Source organism: Aedes albopictus, chromosome 2 (assembly GCF_035046485.1).
Source record: "Aedes albopictus strain Foshan chromosome 2, AalbF5, whole genome shotgun sequence".
Classification (NCBI taxonomy): Eukaryota; Metazoa; Arthropoda; class Insecta; order Diptera; family Culicidae; genus Aedes; species Aedes albopictus.
The window spans coordinates 339,318,575-339,337,747 of record NC_085137.1 but is presented as its reverse complement, the minus strand read 5'-3'; the positions used below and the strand labels follow the sequence as shown (position 1 = coordinate 339,337,747).

At 39.8% G+C, this 19,173-nt stretch overlaps 3 protein-coding genes across 3 annotated transcripts; 2 read left to right on the top strand and 1 right to left on the bottom strand.

The window, feature by feature from the left end:
• Nucleotides 1-4,399: 4,399 nt before the first annotated feature.
• LOC134286722 (uncharacterized) lies at nt 4,400-5,113 on the top strand. Its single transcript, XM_062848386.1, has one exon. The coding sequence runs from the start codon at nt 4,400-4,402 to the stop codon at nt 5,111-5,113; it is 714 nt and encodes a 237-aa protein (XP_062704370.1).
• Nucleotides 5,114-5,707: 594 nt separating this feature from the next.
• On the top strand, nt 5,708-7,335 carry LOC109430962 (WW domain-containing oxidoreductase). Its single transcript, XM_019707083.4, has 2 exons — nt 5,708-7,148; nt 7,236-7,335. The coding sequence occupies exon 1, from the start codon at nt 5,914-5,916 to the stop codon at nt 7,141-7,143; it is 1,230 nt and encodes a 409-aa protein (XP_019562628.3). The 5' UTR covers nt 5,708-5,913; the 3' UTR covers nt 7,144-7,148; nt 7,236-7,335.
• A 4,016-nt stretch (nt 7,336-11,351) lies between these two features.
• Nucleotides 11,352-13,705, bottom strand: LOC109431614 (iduronate 2-sulfatase). Its single transcript, XM_019707847.3, has 3 exons — nt 13,390-13,705; nt 12,127-13,327; nt 11,352-12,064 (listed from the first exon to the last, which is right to left on the bottom strand). Exons 1-3 carry the CDS (start codon nt 13,600-13,602, stop codon nt 11,928-11,930), a joined length of 1,551 nt encoding a protein of 516 aa, XP_019563392.3. The 5' UTR covers nt 13,603-13,705; the 3' UTR covers nt 11,352-11,927.
• Between the last annotated feature and the right edge of the window lie 5,468 nt (nt 13,706-19,173).

Genomic DNA, 19,173 nt, shown 5'->3' with positions numbered 1-19,173 from the left:
AATACAAATCTTTACTAATCAGACCAAGGTGTTTTTAAGGGTTTTGAGTATTGTCGCGCTTATCTTTTATTAGAGTCCTGCGGCGGTCGTACGCTCGCAAGGCATACCGCCGCATGACAGTCGCAAGGCAAAACAAAAGAAAAAGTGTTCCCGCCAAAAACAAAAGCACGTGGGTTTCGTGAAGTGACAGATGTTTTTTAATGTATTTGTGACGAACGGAAAGAGTGGCTCAGTGGAATGAGTGCTCTTGCTGTCAAACCCCATATAATGGAATTATATACTTTTAAATCTGGTGACGCTGTTATGATTAGTGACTGTCGCGCTAATATCAGAAGCCAGAGGCAGAAAATCGCCATATTCTAATTTTTCTTGAGAGGCATAATACCTTGAATCAGACTACGCACGAAAACCTGTCCATCATCAATCATCATATTTACATGGTGCAATTGACTTCCTGGAAGTGTCTCCAACATCGCTAAAGAAGCCAATTATCTCAACACCACTAAAGAAACGAATCAGGCGAGACGTCACAAGTTTTCACAACCCGAAAAAGTCGGAGTATCTCACAAATTCCACTAAGGGTCTGTTCCAATTGGCGAATTAAAATTGATTTTTGTTGGAATATAATTTACTTTGGGCCGACGGTCATCCTTGATATTTTGGCAGCACTGCACACTTGGTGTGGTGCCTTGCGCTAGAGACAAAACATTCTGTTAAGTTGTTCAATCAAAATAAAGCACACGCGTTTTTCTCTCGATTATTATATTATGCCTCTCAAGAAAAATCAGAATATGGCGAATATCTGCCTCTGGCTTCTGATATTACCGCGACAGTCACTTATCATAACAGCGTCACAAGATTTAAAAGTATATAATTCCATTATATGGGGTTTGATAGCAAGAACACTCATTCCACTGAGCCACTCTTGCCTTTCGTCACAAATACATACAAAAACATCTGTCACTTCGCGAAACCCACGTGCTTTTGTTTTTGGCGGGAACACTTTTTCTTTTGTTTTGCCTTGCGACTGTCATGCGGCGGTATGCCTTGCGAGTGTACGACCGCCGCAGGACTCTAATAAAAGATAAGCGCGACAATATTTCGTCGTTTTCAGTAAACTAGTTTCCGAATATCGTTTGCTTCCACCTGGCCAATAGGTTTTGAGCCCAGGCACTGTCGGAAACTAGTCGGTTCGCGGGAATATCGTGTCGGTCCGTTGGAATTTGCCGGGAAAAATGTCCGAGCGTGTAGCCTTGGAAAAACTGGGGGATCATAACTGGCCCCTGTGGAAGTACAAGGTTATGTTGCTGCTCGGTGAAAAAGGCCTAGCGGACATCGTGAAGACAGATGCACCTGCTGTTCCGTCGAAGGATTGGTTGTCGCGGGATGGAATTGCCCAATCGGTCATCGGCCTGGCACTGGAAGACTCCCAGTTGTGCCATGTGATGGAAAAATCGACCGCCAAGGAGATGTGGGATTCCCTCCAACAATATCACGAGCGGAAGTCGATGTCGGGGAAAGTTTACCTGCTCCGTCGGCTGATTTCGTTGCGTTTGTCGGACAAGGGCAACATGGCGGATCACCTGTCGCAGATCACCATGCTCGTTAACCGGCTCGTTGGAATCGGCGAGAAGCTGTCAGACCAGTGGTTGATCGCCATCATCCTTTCGAGCCTCCCGGAAACCTACAATGTGCTCATCATGTCCCTGGAATCGCGGGCGGAAGATGAATTGACGTTGGATTTTGTCAAGGGGCGTTTGTTGGAGGAATGGAGACGCCGATGCGAACATGGACAGCACCCATCGGTTCACGACGACGAGTCTGTCCTGCAAGCGACTAAAGCAGCCGCCAAGACGAAATTCAAATGCCATTATTGCGGAAAGGAAGGCCACTACAAGCGGGATTGCCGGAAGCTCAAGCAGGACCAGCAGCGGAAACAGAATCCAGGTTCCGGAAAGCAAGGTGGCAGCGGTCGGGATTCAGGCCGGGTTGATACGAGCGGAAAACCGCAGAAGCTAAACAAAGCGGAGTCGGATGGACAAATTTGTTTTGGTGTGCGTTCAGTTGCGGCTGGTGACGTTTGGTTTCTCGACTCCGGCTGCACATTGCATATCTTCACGGCGACCTTACCGAGGAAGTTTTCATGCGTCAACCTCCGGGGTTTGCTGTACCAGGTCGAGAACGAATGGTTTGTCACCTACACAAAAGCGTCTATGGACTCCGGCAATCCGCCAGATGTTGGAATAGCCGCCTCGATGAAGTGCTTAAGAAGATGGGGTTCAAACAGAGTATGGCTGACCCCTGTCTGTACAGCTCGGAAATTAAAGGTAAGAAGGTGTACGCTTTGATTTACGTTGATGACGTGGTAGTTGGATGCGAGGATGAATGCCTGATCGACGAAGTACACGCTGAATTGAAGAAGCACTTCGACATAGTTTCGCTGGGAAATATGAAATACTTTCTCGGGCTTGAGGTAAACCGTGTTGCCGGAAATTACAGCGTGAACCTAGCAGGATACCGAGGGGCGAATCACTAGCGCATTTTCGATTCAGCCTTGCGTATTGACATACGCATTGGCGCATTTTGTTACGCATTAGCGTATTAAGGTACGCATTTCTAAAATTGAACAACACCTGTCAAAATTTTACAGCATGCACTTTTCAACGCATTGATAAAATTGTTCGTATTTTTATACGCATTGTCAAAAAAACTTGCATTTTTCTACGCAATGATAGAAAACACGCATTTTTCTACGCATTGATAGAAAACACGCATTTTTATGCACATTGGTGGAATGCTCGCATTTTCATACGCATTGATAAATAACACGCATTTTCCTACACTGAGGATATTTTCCGTATAACTATTATGTGTGAAACTATATAATTTTTTGCAATTTGTCTCCACAAATAAAATATATGTATTGCAAACATAAAAAATAAACGGTTTACATCATATAAAAATTATGTTTTTCCCTACATACAGTTTATGTGTGGGATTTATAACTTCTATGTTTTAAGGAAACATAATTTTCATGCATGAGTTCTTATGAAAAATATTATTAAAACAAATAATTTTTATTTTTTTTCTATTTTGACAAAAAAAAACTACAAAAAATAGTTAATATTTATATTCATTTTATTGCATTGTAATTATTTAAATATCATTCTGTTTTTGTCTGCTGCGATTGGGCGCCTGCTGCTGACATCATTCTTGCTCCGATTCCTGCTGCATCGCCATGTACATCCGACGTCGTCGACGTTGGTATTGTCCTCTGCTGTTGAGGACTTCAGGCAGCTGGTGAAATCAAGTGTCCCTTGTGGATCCACGACAGGCTGACTACATTGCGAAGGTATCGCAATGATTATCGAGACCAGCGTGAATGAGCGTAATCTTGGGTGACTTACTCGGCCGTGCTTATTCGGAGGACGGTGACGGGGATGGCGACCTTTTTTTCCGGAGCAGCTCTAGTGGGTTCCAGTGCAATATCCGCTGCAAAAGCTGAAAATTTCATTAAATTTCAATAAATTCACGATCCGGACACAAGAGTTTTTAATTTTACCTGTATGCCGGAAATAGAAAACATGCCACTACGACCTAAGTTCCGGCTGCTGGTTCCGGCTAGGATGAAAAATCGTTCTTTCAGGGGATACCGTCGATGCTGGCCCTCCTTCTCTGCTTTTTTTGGTACTGCCGATAGGGGATTATTTACAGCCGTTTTGATGATTTACATCGCCAGCTTATCCTCCGAAGCTGATTCGGATCTCCGCATAATGGTTTTCTGAAAATAATTGGAAATATTCATTTCATGGCAAGAAATTTAGCAGAACAACTTACCTTCCAAACTGGCGGCAATGGCGGTTGCGGAATTTTCAACCGTTGCAAATTTGTTTGGCATCATGACTAAGCAATCATTATAATTATAAGTGAACTTCTATAATTTTTAACTATAACGAAGTCTCTTATAATCATTATGTTTGCGCAAACATAAACGATAATGAGTCGAACATACTGCTTATTGACCAACTCCATACAACATAAAAAGCTTGACATGGTGTTCATAGTCACACACATAAAAATAATCATTCAAGAGTCTTATAAACTAGAAGGTTGCCAACTACATAAACTTTAAGTTTGGATTTTTTTCGGTGTACGCATTGGCGTATTTTTCAACAAATTATGTAATAAAACTCCAAAAATTCGTCATGCATTTCTGTGCATTTTTAAACGCATTGGATATTTTGGCGCATTTTTCAACGCATTGGAGCATTTTGTAACGCATTTTCATCAAAACACATTTTCGATTCAGTTGTTCAGAAGTGATCCGCCCCTCGCAGGATACATTCAGCGAACTGCACAGAAATTTGGACTCGGTGACTGCAAGTCGGCGCGCACGCCGATGGAAGAGAACTACGCTCGGGGCGAAATTGAAAGTCCACCGTTAGCAGATTCTTCTCTTTATCGAAGCCTTGTTGGGTCCCTCCTCTACATCGCCATTCATGCTAGACCGGATATAGCACATGCAACCGCGGTGCTCGGTCGCAAAGTCAATCAACCGACTGAAGCTGACTGGGTAGCTGCTAAGCGGGTTATTCGATTTTTGCGCGGTACTTTGAACAAGAAGCTATGTTTCAACGGAACGTCTGAAGAGCTGACGGGCTTCGCTGATGCGGACTGGGCGGGCGACTGCAAGACCAGAAAGTCGACGTCCGGTTATGTCTTCATGATAGGAGGAGCAGCCGTTTCGTGGAGAAGTGCCAAGCAAAGCTCTGTATCACTCTCATCTATGGAGTCCGAATACATCGCACTCTGCGATGCAGTTCAGGAGGCGATTTGGTTACGGCGCGTTCTAGAGGACTTCGGGGTGAAGCAGAATGGACCTACAACTATATTCGAGGACAATCAGGCCTGTCTTGCGTTCGTCAGGTCCGAGAGAACAACGAAACGGTCCAAGCACATTGAGACCAAGGAGAGGTTCGTCCAGGATATCTGCAAGAAAGGTCTGATCAAGCTGGAGTATCTGTGTTCTGAAGACATGACTGCTGACGCCCTCACCAAATCCCTCGGAACGGTGAAGGTTATCAACTTTGCAGAGAAGATGGGAATCGTCTGAAGCCACTCACCGTCGGCCTAATTCAAATTAAGGAGGAGTGTTGGAATATAATTTACTTTGGGCCGACGGTCATCCTTGATATTTTGGCAGCACTGCACACTCGGTGTGGTGCCTTGCGCTAGAGACAAATCATTCTGTTAAGTTGTTCAATCAAAATAAAGCACACGCGTTTTTCTCTCGATTATTATATTTCGTCGTTTTCAGTAAACTAGTTTCCGAATATCGTTTGCTTCCACCTGGCCAATAATTTTTACTTAAATTTGACAGTTCGACACTTAAACTTGACAGTTCTCCTAAGGAAATAATTATCGAACTGTCAAGTTTAAGTCGATATTAATTTTAATTCTCCAATTGGAACAGACCCTAAAAAGATGGAAGAGCCTGTTTTTTTTTGTTTTTTTTTTTATATATTTCGGCTTGGGAAAACTGACATCGCCCTCCTCAAAGCCAAATTCGGTTATGAAAAATTTGGTTGTTTTCGCATTGTTATTGTTCGCCAAGTTGTTCGCCAGTTACGCCCTATTCGGGAATCACTCTGGCTTTGTAAAAAAATCGAAAAATGTGTTTTCGATCAGTGTAAGTTTTTGGTTTTGCAGTTTTGATCCTCTGTTTTGTTCGTATCGGAACGGAATCGGAACGCGTACAGGATCGTGTAATTTAAAATTTATATTAATATTATTGAACGTAAACCTGTCGTTACATTAACTTTTAACCAATTCAAGGACGCTGAGGCTATAATCAATTAATTAATAATAACTATTCAGTTGCGCGTGTGGATAATTACGTGAAAATATAGAACAATGCCGGTGCCCCTTCCAGAATCGGACTCGGAAGATGAATTGCCACCGGCCTGGGAAGAGCGAGCCACCAACGATGGGTTTGTTTACTACGTAAATCATCAAACCAAATCGACGCAGTGGACGCACCCCCGAACCGGTAAGATGAAGCGAGTGTCGGGAGAACTTCCACTGGGCTGGAGCAAACAGGTTGAAGAACCGACGGGGAAGATTATCTTCGTTGAGGATGCCACGCAGAGGAAGTCCTACACGGATCCACGGCTGGCATTTGCAGTGGAAGAAGCCCCCCAGGTGGTGGGGGAATTGCGACAACGGTTCGACGCGGGTACGAATGCCCTTCAAGTGCTACACGGTAGGGATCTGAGTGGTAAAATTGCACTAATTACCGGGGCCAATGTCGGAATTGGGTTCGAAACGGCGCGATCGCTCGCTTTACATGGGTGTGAGGTGATTTTTGCCTGCCGCAATGAATCCGCTACGAAGGAAGCTATTGAAAAGGTATTAGCTGAGAAGGAAGCAGCTGGGCGGCGGTGCAAGTTCGTGAAGTTGGACCTAGCAAGTCTACGATCTGTCAAGGAGTTTGCTCGACAAGTGAAGGCCGAATACAAACGTTTGGACTATTTAATTTTGAATGCCGGGGTGTTTGCATTGCCCTACAGCACTACCGAAGATGGTTTCGAAACAACGTTCCAAGTGTCTCATTTGTCCCACTTTTATTTGGCCAATCTTCTTGCCGGTCTGTTGGATCACACTTCAAGAGTTGTTGTGGTGTCGTCTGAGTCACATCGCTTCAGCCTGCTACCGAACGATTTATCCGAAAGCGATCTTTCACCTCCGGCTAACAAATACTGGAGCATGACAGCATACAACAATGTGAAACTGTTAAACGTCCTATTCGCGTGTGAGCTGTCCAAACGATGGAAAACTCGAGGCATATCCGTATTCGCCGTCCATCCCGGCAATATGGTATCATCTCAGATTGCTCGAAACTGGTGGTTCTTTAGGCTGCTTTTCACGATTGTAAGACCTTTCACCAAATCACTCCAGCAAGCAGCCAGTACCACTATTTATTGCGCCACGGCCCCGGAATTGAATGGCTTCACTGGGCTGTACTTCAACAATTGCTACGTCTGTGATCCCAGCGGCCCATCCAAGAGCGAACGCATGCAGCAAAGTCTTTGGACGCTGAGCGAGAAGATGGTCGAGCGATCCGTTAACCAGGAGGCTCTGTGATCAAGGTAGGTTTGCCACGTTATTCTATTTTATGTTTATTTTCTGTTCAAGTTTTATTTTTTGTATAAGCCGATTTTATATTCGTGTTTTAGTCTTATGGCTGCTTCATCTCATATTGATATTAGGGGCAAGGTTTTCTTAGGAGAGAGCTTGGTGTAATAGTATTAATTAAACTGTAAAGCTGGGAAAAAACTCTGGTCCTACTTCGTTCAAAGCCAGTTTTGAAGACTCCTTTTAGAAAAAACATAGACTGCTAAGAGTTCCGTAGGGAATGTCTCTAAGAAATCCACTATTAATATTGAATTCCGAAAGAAATTCCTTGAGGAGAATCTATCGTAGTTCCAAAATTGCAGAAAACATAACACTATTAAATATTTATATGAAAGCTAAGATTAAGATGGTTCCTGTGGGATTGCTTAGAATTTTGATACCCAAACATACATGACTGTATTGTGACATTCAAAGTTTTGTAACTTTCAACGTGTTCAGCCAAAATATGGTTCAATGTTTGACTGAAAACATTTTAATATACTCGTTAGTTTGACACTGGCATATTTTATTGAGAATCGGAGCAATGAGGCCTTGTGCCATTTGAGCATGTGTACCTATGTAAGGCTTTTGCCGCTATAGAGACGAACCAGCCAAGGGCTGAAAGTCTCTATAATATAGGTAAATTAATCAATTTGCCGCTATAACTAACCCAAGAAACATAACAATTGAAGAACAGTTTCATAAACTAAAGTTTGCTTAAGAGTGGGTTGTTCCACTCCTGTACAGCTAAAATGTTTGTTGGGAAGTTATTTTATATCTAATAACTTTATTTTGGGCACCCGGTGAGATACGTACAGTATCTAACTCTGTGTGTAAATGTCCAAAATAGATACACCTGCCCAAATGATACTGTTATAACCAGTCAATTTGGTTTCGGAGGGATTAAGAAATGCGGTGTGTGCTGTGTACGGTCTAGACTTTCGCCTACAGCATTTATTTATACATTAAGAAGAGCCTCTACTCTCTCATTCTCTTAGCTCCAGATATCACTTTGGGGTGACTGACTCTATTGTAGCCTTACATCTATTCGATAGGATCATTGATCACAACAGGTACACTGCATATGATCGCATAGCTGTCCCATATGAATAGGAAACCCAGCAAATATGGGACTGATATGCGATCATAGGCAGTACAGAACTCTATACTGACAATTCTACGATCAGTAGACATTGCTAAAAAAAGACCTAAAATTTACTCTGAAGCGGATTGAGTTTTGAATTCTAGAAAATTCAGTACTAAACCGATTTTGATGAAATTTTTATCACCTCATTTTGTTACGGGTAAATATTTGTTACATTAATAAGACAGAATAATTGTTTAATGTGTTCAAAGTTTAATATTCGTACGTTCTTTGTGTTACATGTTGATTTTTTTTTTGAAATATTTGTGGAAGCTACTGAGTGTTAAAAAAAACAGAAAAATCCTCTAGAATGTTCTCGAACTTCAAACTGCTTTAAATACCTAGAACATTCAAGAAGCTGCTGAAACATTAAAAGCAGCAGAAAGAATTTCCTAGAACACATTTTTAAATGCCGAGAATGTTCGGGGAGTTGGTGAGCGGTCATAAAAAAAATATAAAATGAACCTTCTAAAAAGATCTGGAGCATCAAAATTCATCAAATTTCTAGAACTTTCTGAAGATTAGTATACGTTCAAGACAGAATCATTTTGAAGAGAGATTCTGGAATGTTTTACAGAAATAGCTGAACATTCTAGAAATCTCTGGAACTCTCCTTTCGACTATATGAATGCGTACGACCAGTAGATTCAGCAGTATTTTATGAACCGACAGACGTTTATGTGAAAAAGTGTTGCAGTGAAGAAGTGTAACTGAAACTTTAAAAAATCTTTCCTAAGCTAACGTGGCTAGCCACGTCGGGTCAGCTAGTTAGGAATAGTTTTCCTAGATAAAACCAAGCTATGAACACAGCAACAAATGCTGTGAACTAAAAGGCAAACTGCCAACTAGAATACAATTCCAGGATGACTGATGGACCCAAGCCAATACATCAAACCTCGTCATCCTGTGACCGGAAGATGTTATCTTTCTGGATAACAGAGCACGTTTATGTTTTGTGTCATGTGTTTGTCAATTTGTGATGTCTCCATATTGTGCATTTGTGGGGTTTTATGCTAACGAATAAGTCTAACCTAAAACTTTACTTTTATGGACGTGCACTTTTCCATAAACATAAAATGGCCCTAAAACTGTCGTTATAATCCTTCCAACTAGCCTTCATTTGCATATACGGTTTTTTTTTTAGTTGGGCACTATGTAACAAAAATTCAACATGGAACCCTACAAATGCTAGGGCCCCACGTTGGGCGCCAAGTTACAAAAAACAGAAAACAATTATTACAAAGGAATAACTCATCACGACACATAAAACCTTACAAAGGCACAAATAAAATACATCAAAAATAGACACAGCACAATACAAAACATAAATGTACCCTGTTATCCAGATGGATAATATTTTCCAATCACAGGATGACGAAGTTTCATTTATTGGTTTGGGTCCATCAGACATACTGGAATTGTATTGTAGTTGGCAGTTTGCCTTTTAGTTCACATCATTTGTTGCTTTTTTCATAGCTTGTTTTCGTCTAGGAAAACTAACCCTAATCGGGCATCCCGTTTTGGGTTTCGATACTTGAGCTCAACAATGTTATGTCCGTTAGGAAACGATTTGTGGTTGAACTTTGTCCGAATATGCCTAAAAGTTTGCAATTCAAAACGAGATTGCATTTCTTCCGCTCATATTCGGCCTGAACCCTATAAATGTGCATTTAAATTAGGGAAATATATACGAGTTAAAATAAAATATATAACACGAAGAACGCACGAATATTAAGCGTATGTATAACACATTGAAAATTCTCAGCGTGTATCCGTGCGTTTGCAGATGTGGAGGTGTTCTTCATTTTTAATGGTAACACAAGTTTACAAAATAAAACGAAAGTCGTGAACTTCTGTCAACGACCAAAATTTTTGAAGCACAATTTAGTGCTGATTTCGAAACCGACCTTCAAAAAATTTTAAGTAGACCAGTTTTTGAGTTTTAGCTCAATATCGAATTTTATAACTTTTCAAAATATGTAATTTACTAAAATGCAAATAACTTGCGTTTTGTTCAACCAATTTTAAATCTTTTTTTACCAATTGAAAGCTGAATACAATACCATTCGATCATCTGAATACAGGTTTTGCGCCAGATTGATGAAATTAAAGATATTGGCGAGCTTTAGGGACGATCTTCTCAAATTTTAGCCAAATTCCCAAAATTTTTTGAAGAAATGTATTTTTTTCAATAAGAAAAAAACAACTTAAAATTTTTTTCTCGACGTTTAGTTGACATATCAAATGTAGGCGAATTACAGTAAAAATTTCGGCTCAATCGAAGAATTGATTACGGAGAATTAGATGTTTGAAGTGAGCGACTTTGCTTAAAAATAGAACAAAAATCGATTTCAAATCATCAACCTTGTATGGAAAGTCGAAAAAATTTCCGCTCTACTGTAATTTTTTTCATTCGCGTTTTCGAACTCAGGGCATGATTCTACACCAAAAATGATCATCAGCTTACCGAGTTCAAAAATGCTGTAAACTAGTGTAATGAACCGACAAGCCTTTTCGATAATCGTATGAAATCAGTGTTAAGTGTCGTTGAAATGTGCAAACAGCGTGGGTATCTCACCATACAAAAATCAAGCTCACTATTTCCGATCTGGTACTTCACTGATTGCGTCCTATTATTTAAAATACAAAATTACAATAAAAGTTAAGTTGTTTTCAGATGTTTTGAAAAACTAACAGTGAAGTTATATCTTGTACCGACCTTTCGAACTCTCTAAGCAGAATACCCTCTTCGAATGAGTGTAATCAGTTTTGTGCCTTTTAATTCTGCCCCATGTTGCTTATCCTTTGACAGATCCGCGTATTTCGACTACCACTTGTAATCTTCCTCAGGGTCAGTTATCCACTAGATAATCAAAGGATAAGCAAAATAGGGCGGAATTAAAAGGTATAAAACTGATTACATACACTCGTTCGCAAAATAAAGTTATAGCCTAAACCATTTTCACATTGAGTGTACAAGAATATGTATACTAGTCTACGTCGGTTGACGAAATGAAATGAAATGAAATGACGAAATGAAAATTCCAAAATCACATTTTCTCGCATCGGAGATATCTTCGCCAAGAGTATTATCGGCAGGTGTGTTCTCTTCGTCATGAGGGGTTTTTGTAGGTTGAATTCCCTGAAATTTGGGCATACATATAACTCAGCTTGGTTGGGAAGGATTCGAGGATTCGGGGCCAAATATGAGTTCAACAGGTTTCCCCTGCTGTTATTGGTTAAAAAATTAGCTATTTTGATGCATGCAATCTAAAGCTATACACTACTCTCCGTGGTGCAATTTGATTCCGTCCACTCTTTCCTGGTCAGAGGTTTTTAAGGGTGCCGCAAAGAGCTTAAATATTCCTCACATCACATGGTCGGTGTTAATTCAGAGGGGACCAAGTAACAAAATTGACGAAAATTTGATTTTTTAAAACTCTGGAAACTGTTTACGTAATATATCTATTTTATTGTGACTACAATACTTTATCCAGTAATATAGGAAGTTTAAAATGATTTCCCTTGTTATTATTTATTCTTGAAAAGATTTATTTGTTGACGATTTGCTGTTATCTCCTGTTGCAGTGGAAGATCGTCGCAGGTTTGTTCAACAGAACATCTCTTGCAGTCGTAATCTCAGCCATTCAACTATGGTCACTAATTGCGGTCGGTCGACTAGATTCATATTCTCCTTGGGATCAATCGTATGATCATATAATTCTTCACCGTAGATTTTGCTCCAATCTAAAAAACGACTTATTTCTATAAAAATACATTTATCATATATGTCATATCCAATAACTTACTCCGTTTGAAAGTGTTTGGGTCAAATCCAATCCACGCCGTATATCGAAATTGCTTCGTGCGCAAACTGTAGCCCATAATCTCTATTTGGTAGAGTTTAGGTTTATCACTGTTTGGATGAATAGACGGGTACGTTCCTGGTCTGGGATATTGGCTGAAAGCTTCTTCCAGTAGACTATCGCACGGATCGCCGAAAATTAGTGGTTGCAATGATTTTCCTTCTACGCACGTTTCCTCCACTCTCCTATTGTTTTTGCATGTTGAAATTGGTGGTAGACCGGCCAAGTCCACTAAAGTTGGAAAGAGGTCCAACAGCTCAACAACCGTTGCTATTTTATTCTCTGACTTGGGTTTCACTTGAGGACTGTAGATGATGAGAGGCACATTAAGCGCAACATCGTAGTTACTGAACTTTGACCACTCGGCATGTTCACCTAGTGCCCATCCGTGATCGGACGTTAGTACGATTATGGTGTCTTCGAAGTTAACATTTTTCAACAGCTCTCCAATCATGGCATCGACATAGCTAACAGCTGCGTAATAGTGTTGTCGTATTTTTAATTTTACCAAATCTGGAATTGGTCCGAACGGATAGCTTATATTCAATGCCATCATGTCATCTCGGCTTCTTATGTCTAAGTAGGAATTCCAAGCTACGGTTGGTAATCCATGTGGTGGATAATCCAAGTCGAGAGTCTTGAAATCGGTGTTCTCGTGTAGCTGTAGATATTGCGTCGGTATTTTGAAAGGAATATGAGGTTTGTAATACCCTACAGCCAGAAAATATGGCAAACTGGAGTTTCGATGGGATTTCAAGAAGTTTGTAGCTTCTTCGGTACTCTGAATGTCAGGAAGTGTTCCTTCCGGTTGCAGTTGCAGCACAACAGGACACAGTAAATTATTGGTCATGTTTCCTGTTTTCATATCAATGCATGTTGGCTTATTGTTGTATTCTGCTGTAGAAGGATGATAAGGTTCTTCACTCCAACTTAAAGGATAATCATCTGTAAAATTTGACGATATTCCTGGATGAAATATCTTTCCAATTGATTTAGTAAGGTAGCCGTTTTGTTTAAAGTATTGAGGTAGTGTTGTGAAGTTCCCAGCTGATTCTCTCCAATAACTGTAGAAATCGTACAACTTTGTTGTATCTGGTCTACGACCGGTGAGAAACGAATTTCTACTTGGTGCACAAATCGATTGCTGTAAAATATGATATACGATACGGTCAAACACTCCATAGACCTAATCTAATTAAAACTTACCTGTGCGAACGCATTAGTAAAGTAATATCCATTGTTAACTAATCGATCAATGTTTGGTGTTATCGCTTTGGCATCCCCAAACGACCTTATAGCCGGGCGAAAATCATCCAAAACCAGAAGTAATACATTTGGTCTTTTTATAATTTGCGTAGATCTAAATGGTACGCTCACCAGTAATAACAACAGAACTATGCTTGTTTTGAGGTTTTCCATACTGCACTTTCCAAACACAACTGGTCGAAGTGCACACCTCACCAACTAGGTACATGGGAATTTATCTACCCAATGCATCCTTTGTCGACACTTCATTCTCCATTCAACAACAGCTGCTCGAGAAGTATATAAATAGCTACATGCATGAAGTGCAACAGAGATAGATGCATGTAATAAGGAAGGACGTTATTAGCTGTAAAAACATTTGTGACAAATACAAAATATTTTTTGTATTACGATGACTTTTTAGTTTCATATGGATTTTTCCAACTTCAAATGCCGTTTTCTCAATTCCTACGTTTTACAAATGGGACTGTTATGCCTGTCGGTTCAGTTTACAAGGTGTGAAAGGTAAAATTGTTCTGCTTACAAACGTACTTTTCACACGAATCCATATAAAAATCATGTTTTATAGTTTGAAATTAAAGTTTGCATGTAGGGTGGGGCAGGGCAAGATGGGTCACCTAAGGATGGATCACCATAACTTTGTAAATACAAATTGTGTTGGTTTGTATTCGTCCGCTACTCTTTAAAACACTAGTAAGCTATGCTCAAAGTTGATAAAATGTTCATTAAATACAAAATATGATGTTAAACAAGCAGTTTTAAAAAGTGATAGATTTTGCGCCGTGAAAAAAGTGCGGGGCAAGATGGGTCACCTTTTAAATAATTCACATTTTCTCAACGAAAAACGTCAAAATATAAGATTTGTTCCGCATTTATATATGCTCCATATCCATACTGAGTAAACAAGAACTACTAGTAAACATTTTATAAATTTATTTGGAATATAAAAAACTTTACGATTTGAGTGGTCCTAAGACGACTTGAAAATCGATGTTTTCACTAAAAAATTATCATAATTTTATGTTATAATTTTGAGCGTTCATTCCGCTTGATTGAAGTCATTTATGAGATAGTCTTGTAATAAAAAATAAATAACTTTTGAATGCTCCAAAAATACGTTCAAAATTGAAGGTGACTTCTTGCCCCGCGGCCGTTTATATGGAGATTATATGGAATATATCGCATAAGAAAAATGGCTAAAAATCATTTTATTTTTTATTTCCAATGAGAGTGAATGATTTTTCAATCAATGCCCCAAACTTTTTTATATTGATGCTGGTCATCTAACAAAATTATTAACATAATCAAAACATGAGTAATGCGCCCGAAAATGGCACTGACCCATCTTGCCCCGCGACCCATCTTGCCCCGCCTCACCCTACATATGCAAACTTGGTATTAAATTGGATATTCTGTAATTAAAACTTCTGAAATTAACATTTCTAAGTTATTCATTTTATTATTGTTCATTTCATCAACCAATTTAACTGCATAGTGCATAATTCACTTTAGCCCTATCGACTAGTGCGAAGAAAAGACTTGACTATTTCGCTGGTGATGCATACGTAAATTGGTGAGCTCGTTTAATGTTATTATTTTATTATGAAAGTTTCAAGGAATATTATTCTTGTACAGTCACTACAAATTTCACACTCACTGCATACAATGATCAAAATTCATCGGTGAGTTCGTTCCATATTATAATAATTATTTGATATGATGTATAAAAATTAAATCATATTTTATCATAATCATAACTTCACAAATATTTAAAAGTTCGACACGTCAAGTGTCGGCACAAGTTCCCGTAATTAATAAATAGTTAATAATAGGGTTTCAGTGCCATAAGTAATCTCACACTCCCAAATTCATTCTATTCGAAAACAAGCGAATACGGCACCGATTGTTTTCATGCGTGCTCACTAGAGTGTCCATCCCGGGTAGAGGTGTGCGCCGCCGCGCAACGCCGGCGCCGCCCCGATTTTCTGTTTACGCCGCCACCGCCGATTATTTTTCGGCACGCCGCCGCTTACGCCGCCGAACTCCAGTTTTCTACGCCGATCTCATAAACGCATTGATAAATTAAATTATTTCTTGATTTATTTCATTACAATATTTCAAGCAATGGAGTCATCTGCCCGCCAGCTAAGAGTTGTGTGCTTAGCTGGTAGTGCAGCCTGGGCACTGTTGTCCTTCTGACTTCAGCTAGATTGAGGAGGTACGTCTCGAGCGTCTGTTCACCAAGGAGGTGCGGCTCAAACAGCGTCTGTTCTGGCATCCAGCGAGTATGAAATGCTCCTCCACCGGAAGCTAGATCTATGGTGCCCCACCACGATGGATAGGGGACCTTAGGCCAACAACCTACTGTCATCGAAACCCAAAAAAAAACGTTACTGAAACCGAAAAAAAGGAGTCATCTGCATACATAGCATTTGTAAGGTCGTTTCAGCGGTGGTCCATTTTTTAGGTCCAGATTAATAACAGTTCTAAAAAAGTGAAAGAGTTTGTCCTTCGAATTAAAACGAGTTTACAAAGATACCGGGGATGATGACTGAAAAAAGAATCTAGAGATTCCGAAGTATGCAGAAAATGCTGGTGATTCTGAAAAAAATGTTGTTGTGTTCAGCTCCAGAAGAGATGAAATTTGTCCAGCAACTTTTTTGAGGATTCTTCCTGTAGTTTCGCGAAGCATTCCGCTAAGAGTTCCTACAAGAACTCTAGAAGGTCCTTCGGTCTCCCGAGATCAACTAGCCTAGGGTTAAAAATCTCGTTCATACAGATAAAAAAAGGTCCTTCCGGAAATCCGAGGGTTTCCTCCGAGACATCCTCTAGGAGTTTCTTCGGGCATTGCTACACAATTTTCACTGAGACTTTTTGTAGTACTTCCTCGAGAAACTCCTCTAAGAGTTACTCCGGGTATTCTTTAAGGTATCCTCCAGGAATTCATCTAGAAGTTTTACTGGGAATTCCTTTGAGATCATCCGGCAATTCCTCTGACAGAGGGACGAATAACCACTAGGTTGAAGTCCCTCTTCAAAATCAAATACACACACAATTCCTCCAGGAGCACCTCCGGGAATTCCTCCACCAGTTCTTCAACGAGTTCATCCGGAAATTCCTTAACGAATTTCTACGGGAGTTCATAGAAATTGCACCGGAAATACCAGAAGTTTCCTCCGATAATTCCTCTAGGAGTTTCTCTTGTAATTCCTCTAGGAGTTCTTTCGGGAATTCTTCCAAGAGTTCGCCCGGAAATTCTACCAGAAGTTTCTTCGAACATTCCTCTAGGAGTTCCTGTGGGAATTTCTCTAGGGTTTCCTCTAGGAATTCTTCCGCGAATTCCTTCCCTTCCGAGTTTCTTCGGGGATTCCATTTTTTCCGAGAATTACACTAAGAGTTTCACCGTGACTTTCTCTAAAAGTTCTTCCGGGAATTCCTCTAGAACTTCTTCCGGGAATTCGTCTAGAAGTGCTTCCGGGAGTACGAATATCTTCGGAAACACCTTTAGGTACGAGTTTCACCGGGAAAAAGTTCCCCAGGCAATTTCACTACGAGTTGCTAATGCTATATAAGTTTTTTTCTATAACTTGCACTGGGTATGCCAGGAGCAGGGAATGAAATTATCAGCAAATTGAGACGAAAAACGGCGTTTTTCGAGCAACCGATTTTTTCTGTTTTTATTTTTCCTGTGAGAAACGTTTATCGGTCGTTGCTGTTTGTCCCCGATCAAAGATAGCCGAAAATTGGAAATCGCTCTTTTCATTTTCGCTATCCAATTTTATCGCTTGTAAAGTTATCGCGATAATTATCAGAAGGCAAATAACAAAAAATTGCCGCTAACGGGATTCGAACCTAGACCTTCCACAAAAATGTGTATGAGCGCGCACCATAACCACACGACCACACAACCTGCTCGAGAGAGAACAGAAATTTTATACATAAAAGCTACAGTCGGTGACGACGGCACTACGGAAAGGCGAACAAAGATCAGAAAGCAAACCAGTCAACTTTTCATTGCTGATGATAATCGATTTTCGGCGCTGCGAACCGAGCGAAAACACATTCTCGGGAGAAGCCCGGGTCTGAATTTATCGCACGTCCTTTTTCGCCGATAATGCGTGTGAGAGAGTTTTCTATTATCACGATCGTGATCGATAATTTCATTCCGTGGCCAGGAGATTCCTTCGAGAAGTCCTTTAAGAATTTCCCCGAACGTTCCTCTAAGAGTTTTCCAAGGAATTTCTCTAGAAGTATCTGAGTTCATCCGAGAATTTCTCTACGAGTTCTTCCGGAAATTTCTTCACGAATTTCTTGATAATTGTTCTAGGAGTTCCATCGGGAGTTGCTCTAGAAATCCGGCTGGTAATTCCTCAAGTAAATCTTTCGGGAAGTCCTTTAAGAGTTCATCCGAGAACTCATCTATGAATACCTGTGGTAATTTCTCTACGAGTTCCTCCTTGAATTCCTTTTCGAATTTCTCCGGCAATTTCTCTACGAGTTCCTCCGAAAGTTCCTCTGGCGATTACTTTACTAGTTGCAACAATCTAAAAAGTTCGGAATCACCTCGAATATGCTACTATCAATTATCTAGACCACTGGAGATGACCACAGACGTTACAAACGTTGTTTTTTTTTCGAATATGAAAATTTGATTTTTTTGGTCAATGGCACTTACACCCCTTTACCACTAAACTACTGACTTACACCCCTTTGCCTCCAAACAAATCCTCCATAGGGCGCAACTCTATATGTGTTATGCAAGAAGTGTCCTAAAATTCAAAATAAAGTCTCGTTTTAAGTGAACGATGCTTACAAGCAAGATGACTTAGTAACGTGACGAAAAGGTCACAGAGTTTATTTTCTGTAATGTAATTTGAAAATTACATTTTATTAAATAAACATGTAAAATTAAGGCGCTACTGTCACATGTTTTTTTTTTAACTCATAAAAATAGTCAAAAAAATACATCCCTGTATGTCTGCAAGCTGAATTATTGTTATATTGTAGATTAATAGCATTCATTTTTGCTTACAGATAGTTTCTGTAGTTTAGGGAAAATTTTACTTATTATACTTACCATAAAAAATAAACTCGCCCCATATCACCCTAAAAAAACTGACAAAACTTATGTCAAAATAAAATTCATATGTCGAAAACATCACAATAGCATACACCAAGAAACAGAACGTGTGAAAATTTGGCAAAATTTTGATGTTCCAGAATTAATTGCTAAGTGGATCTTTTATTCTGTCATACCCAATTTTTAAGCAATTTCTCCAATCTTATCAGAATTTCCTTTATTCCTCAAAAACCAAATATTTTTCAACACAGATTACTAAAACAATGTAAAATGGATGTAGTGCATTCATTGAAATATACCTTTCATGATGATTATTTCATGTAGGTTTCATTAGAAACTGTAACCATTATATGGTGGATCTTTTTTTGTGTCGGTCACTGTATACAAAGGGATCATAGATGCACATTGACTCATAATAAAGTTTGATATGTTGATTTTTGAGAATTATTATAAACATAATATTGCACTTACACCCTTTTCCCTCCAAACAAATCTCCTCCATGGTTAAGCGTCATTTTTTCGTTCAAAATTACGGGTCTTTGGCAACAAACAAAGTTGATCTCGTAAAGTGACGTAGGATATGTATCTCAATTTTGAATTTTTGGTCACTTACATCCCTCTGCCTCTAACCCCCTCAACTATCT